Genomic DNA, 14556 nt, shown 5'->3' on the forward strand with positions numbered 1-14556 from the left:
AGCAAGAACAGTTTGAAAAATCTGCTCTGATGGGATGTTTCAGTGCAGTGGGCACTAGGAGGTCCAAAGTAGTGTAGGAACCCTAAGGTTACTGCTATCATTATACGGCTGCTGAGAGATTGTGATGCCGATGAAGAGATCTTTCACTAAAGTAGCTGGGAGAGGGTTGACAGGCGATGGCATGAAGGATGTAGACCTTCTTAGTGGAATTAGCAGGTACAGTCAGTGACCTGGAAGAATATAAGTCTCTTCTGTTAGAATACATAAGGTCTCCAGGATCTTCATTCTCTGGCATTTGAAAAACCAAATTAAACAATGAGCAGATATGACACTCTAGAGCAGTTGTCTCAGTATTGTAAGGACCTCCTTTCTGAACTGCTTTACAGTGCCAATTTGGTAAAATTCACCAAATTCTGCTCTTTATACTGTTGTGTGCAGTTAAGCAGAATGGATTCATTATCCCTCTGATAATGTTCATCAGATTATCCTAGGGTCTTACATGTACTCGCTACTTACCTACATCAGGTACCAGCAGGCCTGTCTGTGTCTGATACACAGGGTTGATTTTATTCTGTTTTATATTCTGGAGCAGTTCTCTCTCATAGTTTTATATTTACTTGTGTTTTATACACCAGACTCTCTGAAAATAGGAAAATTCTTCTTTCACTAGAGAATTAGATAAAATTGCCCTTGGAAAAATAAAATTAGTACAAGTTATGTCTTAGGAGTATTTTTGCAACTCCTCTGCCTTGTTGGAATTAACTCATTCAGTTTATGGATTTGGATGTTGCATAGAACATTCAGTATTTTTACAGATACACTTTCAAGTAGGAATTAATCCTTTATACCAGCTCAGTACATGATTTTCAGATTACTAAAATACTGATTATTCAAGTTTTTATGCGCTTATGCTAGAATTATTTCAGTTGTCACATTAGGAAGACTTTGAGTACATATTTTATAGAAGAAACTTTAGATGATTAAAAAATTTAAAATACTGTTAGTAAAGGCTTTCAGAAACTATTAACAGACTTTTAGTGTATTTAGAGTTTTATTTGTACACATTACAAATGAATTGAATATAAAATTGCAATAAGGGTTAAAACTGACAGATATTGAGGTAGCAGAGAGTTATCAATAAATTTTGTTACATGCAATAATATTTTAATGTTAAAAAATTAGATAATTTGCTTTGTTTATATAATACTTATTATTTTATATAACACTAAGAAAGCAGAAACATTTCAATTATCATTGTAAGCCAAGTCCCAATTTCAGAGATATTAAAATATGGGGGAAATATTTTGGAGTAAGTGAAATATAGTGCATAAAAACAGGAAAAATTATGATCGCCTAAGAAAATTATTTGGGAGAAATGCTTTTAGCTTTTTAGCTTCCCAAATGGATATCCTGTAACTTTGAAAAAGTGGAAGTGTTAGTCAGTCAGTCATGTCAGACTTTTTGTGACCCCATGAACTGTAGCCCACCAGACTCCTCTGTCCGTGGAATTCTCCAAGTAAGAATACTGGAGTGGGCAGCCATTCCCTTCACCAGGGGATCTTCCTGCCCAGGGGTCGAATCCTGGGTCTCCTGCACTGCAGACAGATTCTTTATGACTGAGCCGCCACCAGGGTTTATTCTACTTCCATTACATATTGTAGAAATTTGTAAGATGTATTAAAGCTAAGGTATGTCATGTGGTTTGTATATGTAAATCTCATTTGGCAGCAGTCAGAGTGAACTTGTAGTTCGTTTTTTTTTTAATAATTAAATTTTCTAAGAAATGAAACTTCTCTACCTTGTCATGTAGATGAAGTTTAGCTGAAGTATACAATAAAATGTTAGTATTGTGTTTTCACATAATACTTCAGAACAACACTTAGTTACCCCCTTGTCAAAGTTGATTTTATTCTTAGAAATGATCTACATATGAAATTTTATGCCAAAGAAAGTATTTTTTTCAGTTCAGGAAAATGATAATATCCAAACCCATTTCCATTGCTTTCAAACAAGTTTCACCGATCTCTTTTTAATTTACATGAAAGACTGGTAAGTAGAAAACAAGGGAAGTTAAGTAAGTATTACTATCTTTTTTGTTAGTTGCTTTTTGCAGGTGTGTTAGTAATAAAAATATTCATTAACTAGTTGCATTTTATCCTGGCATCTTTGCCAAAGAAAATTAGTTTACTGCTGCTGCTAAGTCACTTCAGTTGTGTCCAACTCTGTGTGACCCCACAGATGGCAGCCCAACAGGCTCCTCTGTCCCTGGGATTCTCCAGGCAAGAATACTGCAGTGGGTTACCATTTCCTTCTCCAATGCATGAAAGTGAAAATGAAAGTGAAGTCACTCTGTCGTGTCCTACTCTTAGTGACCCCATGGACTGCAGCCTACCAGGCTCCTCCATCCATGGGATTTTCCAGGCAAGAGTACTGGAATGGGTTAGTTTACTGGTCCCCCTTTAATTCTTTGGGATATTATAATTTTAAATTCAGGTATTGTGGTGGGTTCTGTAAGTAGTAGTCACGAGACTTTTGATTAATGGTCATTTTAAATGTGGCTCTGAAAACTCACATGTATCAGTAGGTTAAAGTATGTAATGTGGGTATTACACTAGATATTCAGGTTGTTAATAAGTACCAGCTGATCAAATTTGTAAAGTATTGTAGTCAGGAAGATTTTGTGTGTTGTACAGTTTTCCCCAATCTTTAAGACTTCAGGCTGGAGTTCATTATGATGGGGCAGGATTTTAATTTTCTGGTCATACAGTCTTTTAGGCTATAAGCAATCAAGTTTGTACTTACTAGTCTTACTAGTTCTTACTGTAATTTATTGAGTGCTCCTTCATACTCCCCCAATCCTCATGGAAAATTTGAAATGGAAACAAAATGAGAAAAATTGATCTCCCATATACCCATCATCTGGAGACGGGTTACCAGATGGCTACCCACTCCAGTATTCTGGCCTGGAGAATTCCATGGATTGTATAATCCATGGAGTCACAAAGAGTCAGACATGACTGAGCAACTTCCACATACCCATCGTGTCTTCAACAGCTGTCAATGCAAAGCTAGTCTTGTGGCATAGATACATGGTACCTCTTTCTTTTTGTCCTCCCCACCCCGCTTTGTTGTTGTTGGTGAAGAAGCTTTTCTTTTCTCCAGTTTTCCACAGTCAGGATTTCATTCCGTTAATGTTTTTTTTTAAATCATGTCCTCTGTCCCCAGTAGTATTTCCTGTGAATTGCTAAGTGGGTCCAGGGACTTGATTACATTCAGAATCTATTCCACCTCACCTTGCCACAGGCAAAAATATGTTACAGATGGTGTTCTGTATAACTAAATACTCAATTAAAAATTTAAAAACTGAGCAGTGTGAGAATGTTTCCATTTTAGCTTTTATTTAAAGCAACATCTTATACTAAAATAGGGTACAGGTAACTGAAGGATATTTATAACCAGGGCCACTAGATGTCTCCCACCTACTCTTTATTTCTGTGCCATGCACAAAAGGTAAGTGTGACTTCCAGAACTCCAGTGCTTTGTACTGACCCCTGAGTGTCCCAATCCCCAAATCTGTTCATTGCTCTTTATTTTCAGAGACAGGTAGGTAGGAATTGACTCCGAGAGTTTAATAATTTATGGTTTTCTATTTTTTAAAAGTTTATATGAGCATTATGTTTCTGTACTTATAGTTTTTATTATATTTGTCATTGAAAATTTTTGTCACTGAGAATTTTTAAAAAATTCTTATATTTAAAGAGCTTACTTGGCAAACATTAGATAGGATTTGTTTTTTAAAATTGTATTACAGGAGTTTCCTATGATTTTTCAAGTTATTTCCTAATATTTTAACTTCCTTCCTGAAATCACAGTTTCTAAGCTCTGAGAATGGGGACAGTTATTATACACCATTTTTTCCTTGATAGTTCTTTAAAACAGATTTTATGTCCTGTTTATGTTTTATGTTGAAGGCATAGTGAGTAATATTCTGCAGCTCTGGTATGGATAGGTTGCTTTGTACCTGCACTGGACAATCATCCTGTAGGCTAGCTTTGCCGACAAGAGCTGTTCTTGGTCAGACAAAGCCTGTCTGAAGAGAACTCCTGGTTCATCTACTGCCACGATGTCTTCAGACATTTCCATCCAGAGACTTTGGGGGGATGCCTTAAAAACACACTGCAGGAGAATAAAACATTCAGCTTAAAAAATAAGTAATGTATAAACAGTTTCATCCCATTCTTACCCTCACCTCATTCTCTATCCATCCCTTTTAGGTGGGAAGTTTAACACAATTATTTCAAATTTAATATATTCTAGAACACGTTTTTCTTGGAACACTTTTTAATATCTCAAAAGTACATAACTAGGAACAAGATTTGGGATTTGCTGGTCAGAAATATTCTTCTTTTTACTAATAAAGCCAGTCCTCCGTATCTGTGGATTATGCAGAGGGGTGATTGTATCACATACCTTTTTATATAAAGGATTTGCACATCTGCGGATTTTGGTATCTACAGGGCGGGGTGACAGTAGTCTTGGAACTAGGCCCTTGTGGATACTGAGGAACAAGTCTATGCTAAGAGACAACATTACTTTTGATTAGAATTACATTTCTTGATGTTCCACCTTGCATAATGCTTATTATAATGTCTTCTATTATTCTAGGATTTCATTTTGATTTATTTTGAATAACACTTGTACTTATGTATTAATTTAGCATATAGTTATAAAATGCCTATTAAACATTGCTAAACTCCACAGAAGGTACATGAATGAACAAAAAACTCCAACTAAAAAAGAAATCATAATCTAGCTAGGTGGGGTGTCATAGGCATGTTTAGCAATCATATTAGGGAGAGCTGTTGATTAGAGGGACTTTCCTGGTGGCTCAGTGATAGAGAATCTTCCTGCCAGTGCAGGAGATGCAGTTTTGATCCCCGGTTTGGGACAATCCCCTGGAGAAGGGAATGGCAACCCACTCCAGTATTCTTGCCTGGGAAATCTCATGGACAGAGGAGCCTGGCGGGCTATAGTCCATGGGGTTGCAAAGAGTCAGACATGACTGAGCATCTAAACAACAACATTTGATTAGAGACATAGAGCCCTGGATGAAATGATGTGATCAAAAGTAGTAAGCTGTCACTTGAGAGAGATGCAGAAAAGCTGCGTGCGAGAGAGAAGCAATCTTAGCTGGGCCTTGAAGGACTAGTGTGGGTTTGGTGTTGCACAGGTAGAGGTGGGAGGTGCCAAGGGAGGAGGCCAGTGTGAGCAAAGGCCCTGATGCAAGTAGACATGAGGCACAGAGGGGAGAGCAGGAGGTGCTGCTTGAGGGAGGGTGAGCATCTGGGGGCTGGGAAGCAGAGAGCCCAGCAGGTGGGAGGTTTGGAAACTTAAATTCCTTGTTAAAGAGATTAGACTCCCAGAGACCATGGGAATAGCACAGTGAAGACTATGCTTTAGAGAAGTTACTGTGGCCACAATATTCGAGATGGGAGTGCCAAGGCCATGCAGTGATTCAGGTGAGTCGTGCATGGTGAGAAGGTCTGGAGTCAGGGCACAGTGTGGAAGCAGGGGACAGGGCAGCCCCTAGGCTGTGTCTCAGATTGGTAGAGGATGGGCTCAGAGGTGGCTCTGGTTGTTGAGGGCATAGTTTAAACTAAAATGTTATTCAACAGAGACATGAATTAATTACTATAAAATTAATGTTAGTTACATTTCCTCCTTATTCTTAGTTCTAGAGCCAGTACAAAAGCCTCATGAAGGTCCTGGAGAAATGGGGAAACCAGTCGTCATTCCTAAAGAGGACCAAGAAAAGATGAAAGAGATGTTTAAAATCAATCAGTTCAATTTAATGGCAAGTGAGATGATTGCACTCAACAGATCCTTACCAGATGTTAGGTTAGAAGGGTAAGTACCTAGCTAGTGTGGTCCTGATAGTATTTAATGTGAATGAAAAGTATGTTCTGAATTCTCAGTAAATTGCACTTCAGTGTTGACTATTCTTGAAATGAATGTTACATTGCTGAGTTACTTCTTACCACCACCCCCCACTTAAGAAATAATTAAATGCTGATAAAATAATATCTCAAGTTCTAGAGATCATTGGGACCATGTGTTTTAAGCTTTGAAAGATAATTGTTTATCTTGATGGATTTAGTAGGGATTTTAAACCTCATTATTACCAAAGCATTTATATAATCAATTTTATAAAGGATCATTTTAAGGTGTGTGTATCTTAAAACAGTGAAGTATACAGTCATAAGCATACAAATTAGTGAATTGCTACATACATGTTATCTTGTCTAATCATCATCCAAATCAAATTATAGAACATTTTCATCACCTCTAAAAGTTCTCCTATGTTCCTTTCAGGTCAGTACTCCCAACCCCAGGGGCAGCCATTGTTTTGATCTCTAAACATAGATTAGCTTTGTCTTTCTTTGAGCTTTTTATAGATGAATCTATACTGTTTATAGTCTGGTGTCTCTGAGATCCATGTTGTTGCGTGTATCAGAAACTTACTGTTTTCCATGGCAGTATGGTGGTTTGTTACGTGAACGTACCATAACTTATACACTGATAGATATTTGGGTTGTTTCCACTTTTTCACTATTATGAATAAAGGCTATGGTGATATTTCTGTGAATGTTTTAGGAAGACCTAGGCTCTCACTTCTATTTGGTGTATATATTGGGGAAAGGAATAGGGTATACACTTACATAGCTTTAGCACATTTTTCTAAGATGGTTGTACTAACTTACACTCCTATCAGCACCTAATGTCCAGCTGTGCCATATGATACAAGATATCTGGACTAGAGGACAACGGGTGCTGCTAAAAGCAAAGGAACTGTACAGAGAAAGGTGGATAAAGTGAACATTTTAGCTGTTGAGACCCCCTTAGCCACCTTGCCTTCTGTGGCTCACAGTAATGCCAGCAGCTGAACTTTATCCCTCCAGGCAAGAGATTCGAAGATCTTTTTCAACAGAATTGGACTAGCCGTAAAGAAAAGGAAAACAACTGCAGACACTGACATCAGAGACTCTCCAATTCAGTGACGGCAGCCTGATCACGCCAATGAAGGAGACTCATAGTCAGAAAGCCTCACACACTGAGAGCTTACAGTCAGTTTTTTGGCCTTCCATTTTTAATGATAGATAACCAAGAAATACTAGACATCACAGAATACTCTCAAACATGGAAAGTGTAGTTCAGAACTTTAAGCAGCTTGGAGGAAGCAAAGACTGACTATTCAGTTAGAATTCCATCACCTCCACTAGCTTTGTTCGTAGTAATACTTCCTAAGGCCCAGTTGACTTCACACTCCGGGATGTCTGTCTGTAGGTGAGTCTCCACACCATCGTGATTATCCAGAACATTAAATCCTCTTTTGTACCATTCTGCTGTGTATTCTTGCCACCTCTTCTTAATCTCTTCTGCCTCTGTTAGGCCCTATTCCTGTCCTTTGTTTTGCCCATTTTTGCACGAAATGTTCTCTTGGTATCTCTGATTTTCCTGAAGAGATGTATAGTCTTTCCTATTTTATTGTTTTATTTCTTTGCATTGTTCGCTTAAGAAGGTTGGCTTATTTCTCCTTGCTATTCTTTGGAACTCTGCATTCAGTTGGGTATATCCATTAACTTTTTCCTTTGCTTTTCACTTCTCTTCTGTTTTCAGTTGTTGGAAAGGCCTCCTGAGACAGGAGGCTTTCTTATATTTTGCTTTCTTGCATTTTTTTTCCCTGGGGGATGATTTTGGTCACCACCTCTTGTACGGTGTTTCAAACCTCCATCCATAGTTCCTCAGGCACTCTTGTCTATCAGATCTAATCCCTTGCATCTGTTTGTCACTTCCACTGTATAATCATGAGAGATTGATTTAGGTCATACCTGAATGGCCTAGTGGTTTTCCCTACTTTCTTCAATTGAAGTCTGAATTTTGCAATAAGGAGCTTATGATCTGAGCTGCAGTCAGCTCCAGGTCTTGTTTTTGCTGACTGTATAGAGCTTCTCCATCATTGGCTGCAAAAAATATAGTCATTTTGACCATCTGGTGATGTCCATGTGTAGGGTCATCTCTGGTGTTGCCAGAAGAGGGTGTTTGCTATGACCAGTGAATTCTCTTGCCACAACTCTGTTAGCCTTTGCCCTCCTTCATTTGTACTCCAGACTTCCTTGTTACTCCAGGTATCTCTTGACTTCCTACTTTTGCATTTCAGTCCCCTATAATGGAAAGGATATCTCTTTTTGCTGTTAGTTCTAGAAGGACTTGTTGTTGTTTCATAGAACTGTTCGACTTCAGCTTTTTCGGCATTAGTGGTTGAGGTATAGACTTGGATTACTGTGATGTTGAATGGTTTACCTTGCAAATGAACCAAGATCATTCTTTTGTTTTTGAGACTGCACCCAAGTACTGCAGTTTGAACTCCTGTTGACTGGGAAGGCTACTCCATTTCTTCTAAGGGATTGTTGCCCACACTAGTAGATATAATGGTCATCTGAATTAAATTTGCCCATTCCCATCCCTTTTAATTCACTGATTCTTAAATGTCAGTGTTCACTCTTGCCATCTCCTGTTTGAACACATCGAATTTACCTTGATTCACGGACCTAACATTCCAAGTTCCTGTGTAGTATTGTTCTTTACAGCATCAGACTTTACTTTCACCACCAGATACATCCACATCTGGGCATTATTTGCACTTTGGCTCAGCCTCTTCACTCTTTCTGGAGCTATTTCTCTGCTCTTCCCAGTAGAGTATTGGACACCTACTGACCTGCAGGGACAGTGCCCATCTTCCAGTTTCACATCCTTTTACCTTTTTTTCATACTGTTGATGGGGTTCTCAAGGCAAGAATACTGAAGTGGTTTGTCATTCTCTTCTCCAGTGGACCATGTTTTGTCTCCTGCAGAGGCATGAACCAACAGTGGCCTGCCTTCTGGTCAGGGGTACTGGCAGCAGCAGTCCTGGCAGGCATAGCCTGTTGACATAAGTCCTCTTGCCATTAGCCCTATCACAGAGCCTCTATCTCTGTCATGGACACTGCAGACTCCAGGACTGGTCCACCTCAGGCCAAAGTACAGGGAGGGAGCACAGCCCCATCCAGCAGAAAATTGGATTGAAGATTTACTGAGCATGACCCTGCCCACCAGAGCAAGATGTGTTTTCCCAACAGCCAGTCCCTCCCATCGAGAAGCTTGCACAAACCTCTTATCCTCATCCATCAGAGAACAGACAGGAAAAGCAAGAATGCCATCCCATGGCCTCCAGAATGAAAACCACAGTCACAGAAAACTAACCAAAATGATCACATGGATCACAGCCTTGAGTAACTCAATGAAACTATGAGCCATGCAGTACAGGGCCACCCAAGACAGTTGGGTCATAGTGGAGAGTTCTGACAAAACATGGTCCACTGGAGAAGGCAATGGAAAATTAGTAATAATTACATAGAAAACTATCACAAGAAGAAAAAAAAAAAACTCATTAACTCCAGGGAGTCAATATTGTGAAAATAACTGTACTGCCAAATGCAATCTACACATTCAGTGTGATCCCTATCACATTACCAATGGCATTTTTCACAGAACTGGAACAGAAAATTTCACAATTCATAATGAAACACAGAAGACCCCAGATAGCCAAAGCAATCTTGAGAAAGAAAAATGGAGCTGGAGAAATCAAGCTTCCTGACTTCAGACTATACCACAAAGCTACAGTCATCAAGACAGTATGGTACTGGCACAAAAATAGAAATATAGACCAATGGAACAAGATAGCCCAGAGATAAACCTACATGCCTATGGGTACCATATTTTTGGAGGCAAGGAGTCAAGGATATTAGACAGAAGGAGGCAAGTATATTACAGTGGGACAAAGATTGCCTCTTCAGTAAGTGGTGCTGGGAAAACTGGACAGCTATATGTAAAAGAACGAAATTAGAGAACTTTCTAACACCATACACAAAGATAAACTCAAAATGGATTAAAGACCTAAATGTAAGACCAGAAACTGTAAAACTCTTAGAGGAAAACAGAACACTCTGTGATATAAATCACAGCAGGATCCTCTATGACCTACCTCATAGAGTAATAGGAATAAAAACAAAAATAAACTAGTGGAACCTAATTAAATTTAAAAGCTTTTGCACAGCAGAGCAAACTATAACAAGGTGAAAAGACAACCCTCAGAATGGGAGAAAATAATAGCAAATGAAACAACTGACAAAGGATTAATTTCCAAAATATACAAGCTGCTCAGACAAGTCAATACCATTTGAAAAACAACCCAATCAAAAAGTGGGAAAAAGATTGAAACAAACATTTCTCCAAAGAACACATACACATGGCTAACAAACACATGAAAAGATACTCCAGGGAAATTTTTTAAAAAAATTGTTCACAGAAGGCCGTCATCGTTTATCATTACATGGCACAGGTTTGAATGAAGTCAGAATAAGGAAACCGTTGCATACTCTGCCTATAAAAACTAAACTAAGGGTCTGGAGAGTATCTGTTCATCTAGCAAACTGGTTAGGTGGACATCAATCAAAAGAAGCTTCATTATAAACTTAGATTTTCACAAACTGTACTTTCTGAATAATTTAAGTTATTGAAGCAAGCTAGGTTTCTCAGGGAAGTCTCAGATTCAGTGATGTTTAAAAGAACCTTAACTATTATTGTTTATAGGAGAGTTGTTTTTGTGCTTTGATAATTCCCCTAAATACATCACCGCTATCAATACATTTTATTAAATGTTTTTTAAAAGTCTTTTATGTGGTTCTTGAAGATACTTTTATTAATGAGTAGTTTTAAATTGTATTATAAGCACTAGTTTTTGCAGAGTGAACAACTTTATGATGATGAGATCAGTGTTTAAATGATGTGATACTTAATGCTTGTATACCAGATTTGGGGCTTAATGAGAACTCTCAGACTTGAAAAACTCTTGCTTTGTGCTGGATTGCTAGTCCAGCTGCTAAAACAGTCTTTTTGGCAACCACTGGGTCTCTGTGGGACGAGGCTGCTTCCAGGTGGAGGTGGAAGTGGCACAGCACTACTTCCGCTGAAGAGCCTTTTTCCCCTTCAACCTTCTCATTCCATCTGTGTGCTTTTATTCTTTGTTTAAAAACATTCTGAAATGCTTTTTATTATGGAAATTTTCAAATATATACAAAATAGAGATAATAATGTGAACCCTAATGTATTCATCACCTTGCTTCAATAATTTCTGGAAGTTCTGTTGTGTAGCCTCGTTTGTATCCTCTAAGATGTCCTGCAACAGTCTCCATCTCCTGTATTTACTCTCTGGATGTCTCTCTCTCTGTTGTGCCAGGGTTGGTCTGTATGACCAGCAGGACACAGTACAAGTGATGGAGTGTCATCTTCCAGTGTCATATCTTTCTGCCTGTTCATACTGTTCATGGAATTCTTGCAGCAAGAATATTGGATTGGGTTGCCATTTCCTCCTCCAGTGGACCACATTTTGTTAGAAGTATTCACTATGACCTATCCGTCTTGGGTGGCCCTGCAAGACATGGCTCATAGCTTCACTGAGTTATGCAAGCCCTTTTGCCACAAAAAAAGCTGTGATCCATGAAGGGGAGGTTATAAAATACACTGTGGTTTCCAGTTTGGTCTTTTATTCTCACTTGGATCAGTGACTCTGGGGTCAGCCAGCTGACATGAGAGGAGTGGCGCTTTGGAGAAGCCCACATGGTTTGTGGATTTGGGAGATCAATCAGGTGAGTGAGATGAGAAGCAGATTCCCCAGCCTCAGACAAAGACATACCATTTGTAAATATTACAGTATTTATCTCTGAAAGATGGGACTCATAGAATCAGGGAGAAAAAAGAGAAATCATGGTACCATTTTTCATATCTCAAAATATATTAATAGTGAGTGATTCCTTGGTAACCTGAAATACCCAGTTAGTATTTACATTTCCTAGTTATGTCATATATTTCCCTTTTTAATAGTGTTTGTATCAGGATTGCAACTGGTAGGTATCTCTCTCAAGTTTTTCTCAGTCTGTAGGTTCCCTCTTCTTTTTCACCCTCATGGTTTATTATTTGAAGACCAGGTAAAGTGTCTTATGGGCTTCCCTTGTGGCTCAGCTGGTAAAGAATCAGCCTGTAATGCAGAAGACCTGGGTTCGATCCCTGGGTTGGGAAGATCCCCTGGAGAAAGGGACAGGCTACCCACTCTAGTATTCTGGCTTAGAGAATTTCATGGACTGTATAGTCCATAGGATCGCAAAGAGTTGGACACAATTGAGTGACTCACTCACTTTCACAGTGTCTTATGTCCTTCCTGAGCCTGCATTTTGCTAATTGCATCACTGGTACCATTGAATGTTCCTCTCTTCCCTGTAGATTGGTAAGTTAAAGGTGTTTTGTGCCAATATCCTTGAAGTCAAGTGAGTTGTGGCTTATTAGACAGGTCTATTATATGTCTCATTGGGCTTCCCAGGTGGCTCAGTGGTAAAGAATCCTCCTGCCAATGCAGGAGACTTGGGAGATGCCAGTTCAGTCCCTGTGTCGGGAAGATCCCCTGGAGTAGGAAGTGGCAACCCACTCCAGTATTCTTGCCTCAAGAATCCCATGAACAGAGGAGCCTGGAGGGCTGTAGTCCAAAGGGTCTTAAAGAGTTAGAAGCTACTAAGCATGCAAATGATATATCCCATCAGTCTGTGTTCTCTCATTGAAACTCCTATTAGCCAGGCTTTGGACTACTTGCATTGATTCTCTTAGTCCCTTTTATTTTTATCTTTTCTCATCTTTCTGTTCTGCTTCCAGGGAGAACTCTTAGGCTGTCTTTCAGCTATTCTTTTGAATTTCTTTTATTTGTTAAATTCTTAATTACTAACTGCTTGCCATTGTTTTCTGACTTCTTAAAAATATAGACATAAAACCCTGAGAGGCCAACTATTTACTTTTTTATTCATGGAAATATTTCTGAGATGTTTAGTATAACAATAGCTTTTTCATCTTTCTAGTTTTTAAGTAATTTTAATTTGGTTAAAAAAATTATCAGTCCCATGTGGCAGGCTGCTGGTAAGTGCCTCAGAGAGATTGCTGTAGCCCAGGACAATTGAATCAGGCTCGAATCCAGGTCTTCTGACTTCTGATTCCCTTCTTTCTCGACCTAATTACTGAAAGTTATTTTTTTTCCCCCCTCATTTTAACTATTCCTTCTAATATTAGATAAAATTCTGGAAACAGATCAAAATCTGCAGAATTCTGTTTTCTCATTTCGGATAAGGTGCTTTTAGATGATTTTGATGAACTTATGAAAATTGCTCTGCTTACAGTTTTTAAGACCTACTATTTTGTATTCTTCCAGGTGTTTGCAGTAACTTTGTTATAATTCTGTAAATAGTAGTTCCAAGGCTGATGGATATTTTGAGTTAAGTAAGATTTTGTGAACAGTATTGTAATTATTACTCTTTGTTGTTGTTTTGGCGGTGCTGAGTCTTCACTGCAGTAAGTGGGCTTCTCTGGTTGGGGTGCGTGGGCTCTAGAGCGTGTGGGCTTAGTTGCCCTCAGCATGTGGGATCTTAGTTCCCTAAGCAGGGACTGAACCTGCATCCCCGACTTTGGGAGGCATATTCTTAACCACTGGGCTACGAGTGAAGTCCCAAATCTTACTCTTTGTATCTGTATATCCTCTTAGAGGGTGGTTTTCTACCTGCTTCATGAAATGTAAATTTTTTTGTTTTACAAGTGTAGTGAGCTCCCTGATTGTTTATCTGTTGCCCTAAGACATACATGATATAGTTAAAAAAAAATGTTTTAAAATAGTTGAAGTTTTTTTCTTTTGCATTTTCCATTTTTACTGGTGGTCTCTTAAGTATTAATCTTTTTGAATGAAATGCTCTAAACATTCAGAAAGCTGTGGGAGATAACAAAGCTTTGTACCAATGCCTAACTTTATTGAATTTCAATAAGTTGCCATATTCTCTTCATATTTTGTTTTTAGCAGTAAAACTTTACTGCTACAGTTGACGCCATTTGTGTATCCCTCCCCAGTTATATTCCATTCCTCCCTAACTGTAGGTCTGATTTTTTGCATTTATCGTTGCTGCATGCCTTTCTGTCTACCTACCTAAATAATACATAGTATAGTTTCATAGTTTTAACAAATGCTGGTACAGCATATGTACATATTCTTCTACAACTTTAAAATTGTTTTTGTTTAAGCTTTGATTTTGAAGTTCGGCCACCTCATCACATGTAGTTCTAGGTTATTCATTTCAACTGCTTTGCAGCAGTCCATTGTGTGAATATGCATCACAGTTCAGTGATTGTGCTTTTACTTTAAAGTTACAAAGTATCTGTAAATATCCTTTTTAAGCCAACATGTTATTACATCTCTTGTACAGATGTAAAAGTTTTCTCTGGAACAGTGTTTCCCGAATGTAGGTTGTGGGACTTCTCTGGTGGTCCAGTGATTAAGACTCAGGGCTTCCAATGTAGGGGGTACAAGTTTGATTCCTGGGTGGGGAGCTGTGATCCCACATACTGGGTGGTACAGCCAAAAAATAAAGCAAATTA

The 14556-nt window shown here is 38.6% G+C and overlaps 1 protein-coding gene across 1 annotated transcript in view; it reads left to right on the top strand.

Annotated features, from left to right (window-relative positions):
- Positions 1-14556, top strand: part of GALNT1 (polypeptide N-acetylgalactosaminyltransferase 1) — a 75790-nt gene that overhangs the window by 13886 nt on the left and 47348 nt on the right. Inside the window, exon 3 of the mRNA XM_040264867.1 lies at positions 5733-5907. Within this exon, the coding sequence (XP_040120801.1) occupies positions 5733-5907 (175 nt within the window). The remainder of the gene's footprint in view (positions 1-5732; positions 5908-14556) is intronic.

This window comes from Oryx dammah, unplaced genomic scaffold (genome assembly GCF_014754425.2).
Source record: "Oryx dammah isolate SB20612 unplaced genomic scaffold, SCBI_Odam_1.1 HiC_scaffold_22, whole genome shotgun sequence".
NCBI lineage: Eukaryota > Metazoa > Chordata > Mammalia > Artiodactyla > Bovidae > Oryx > Oryx dammah.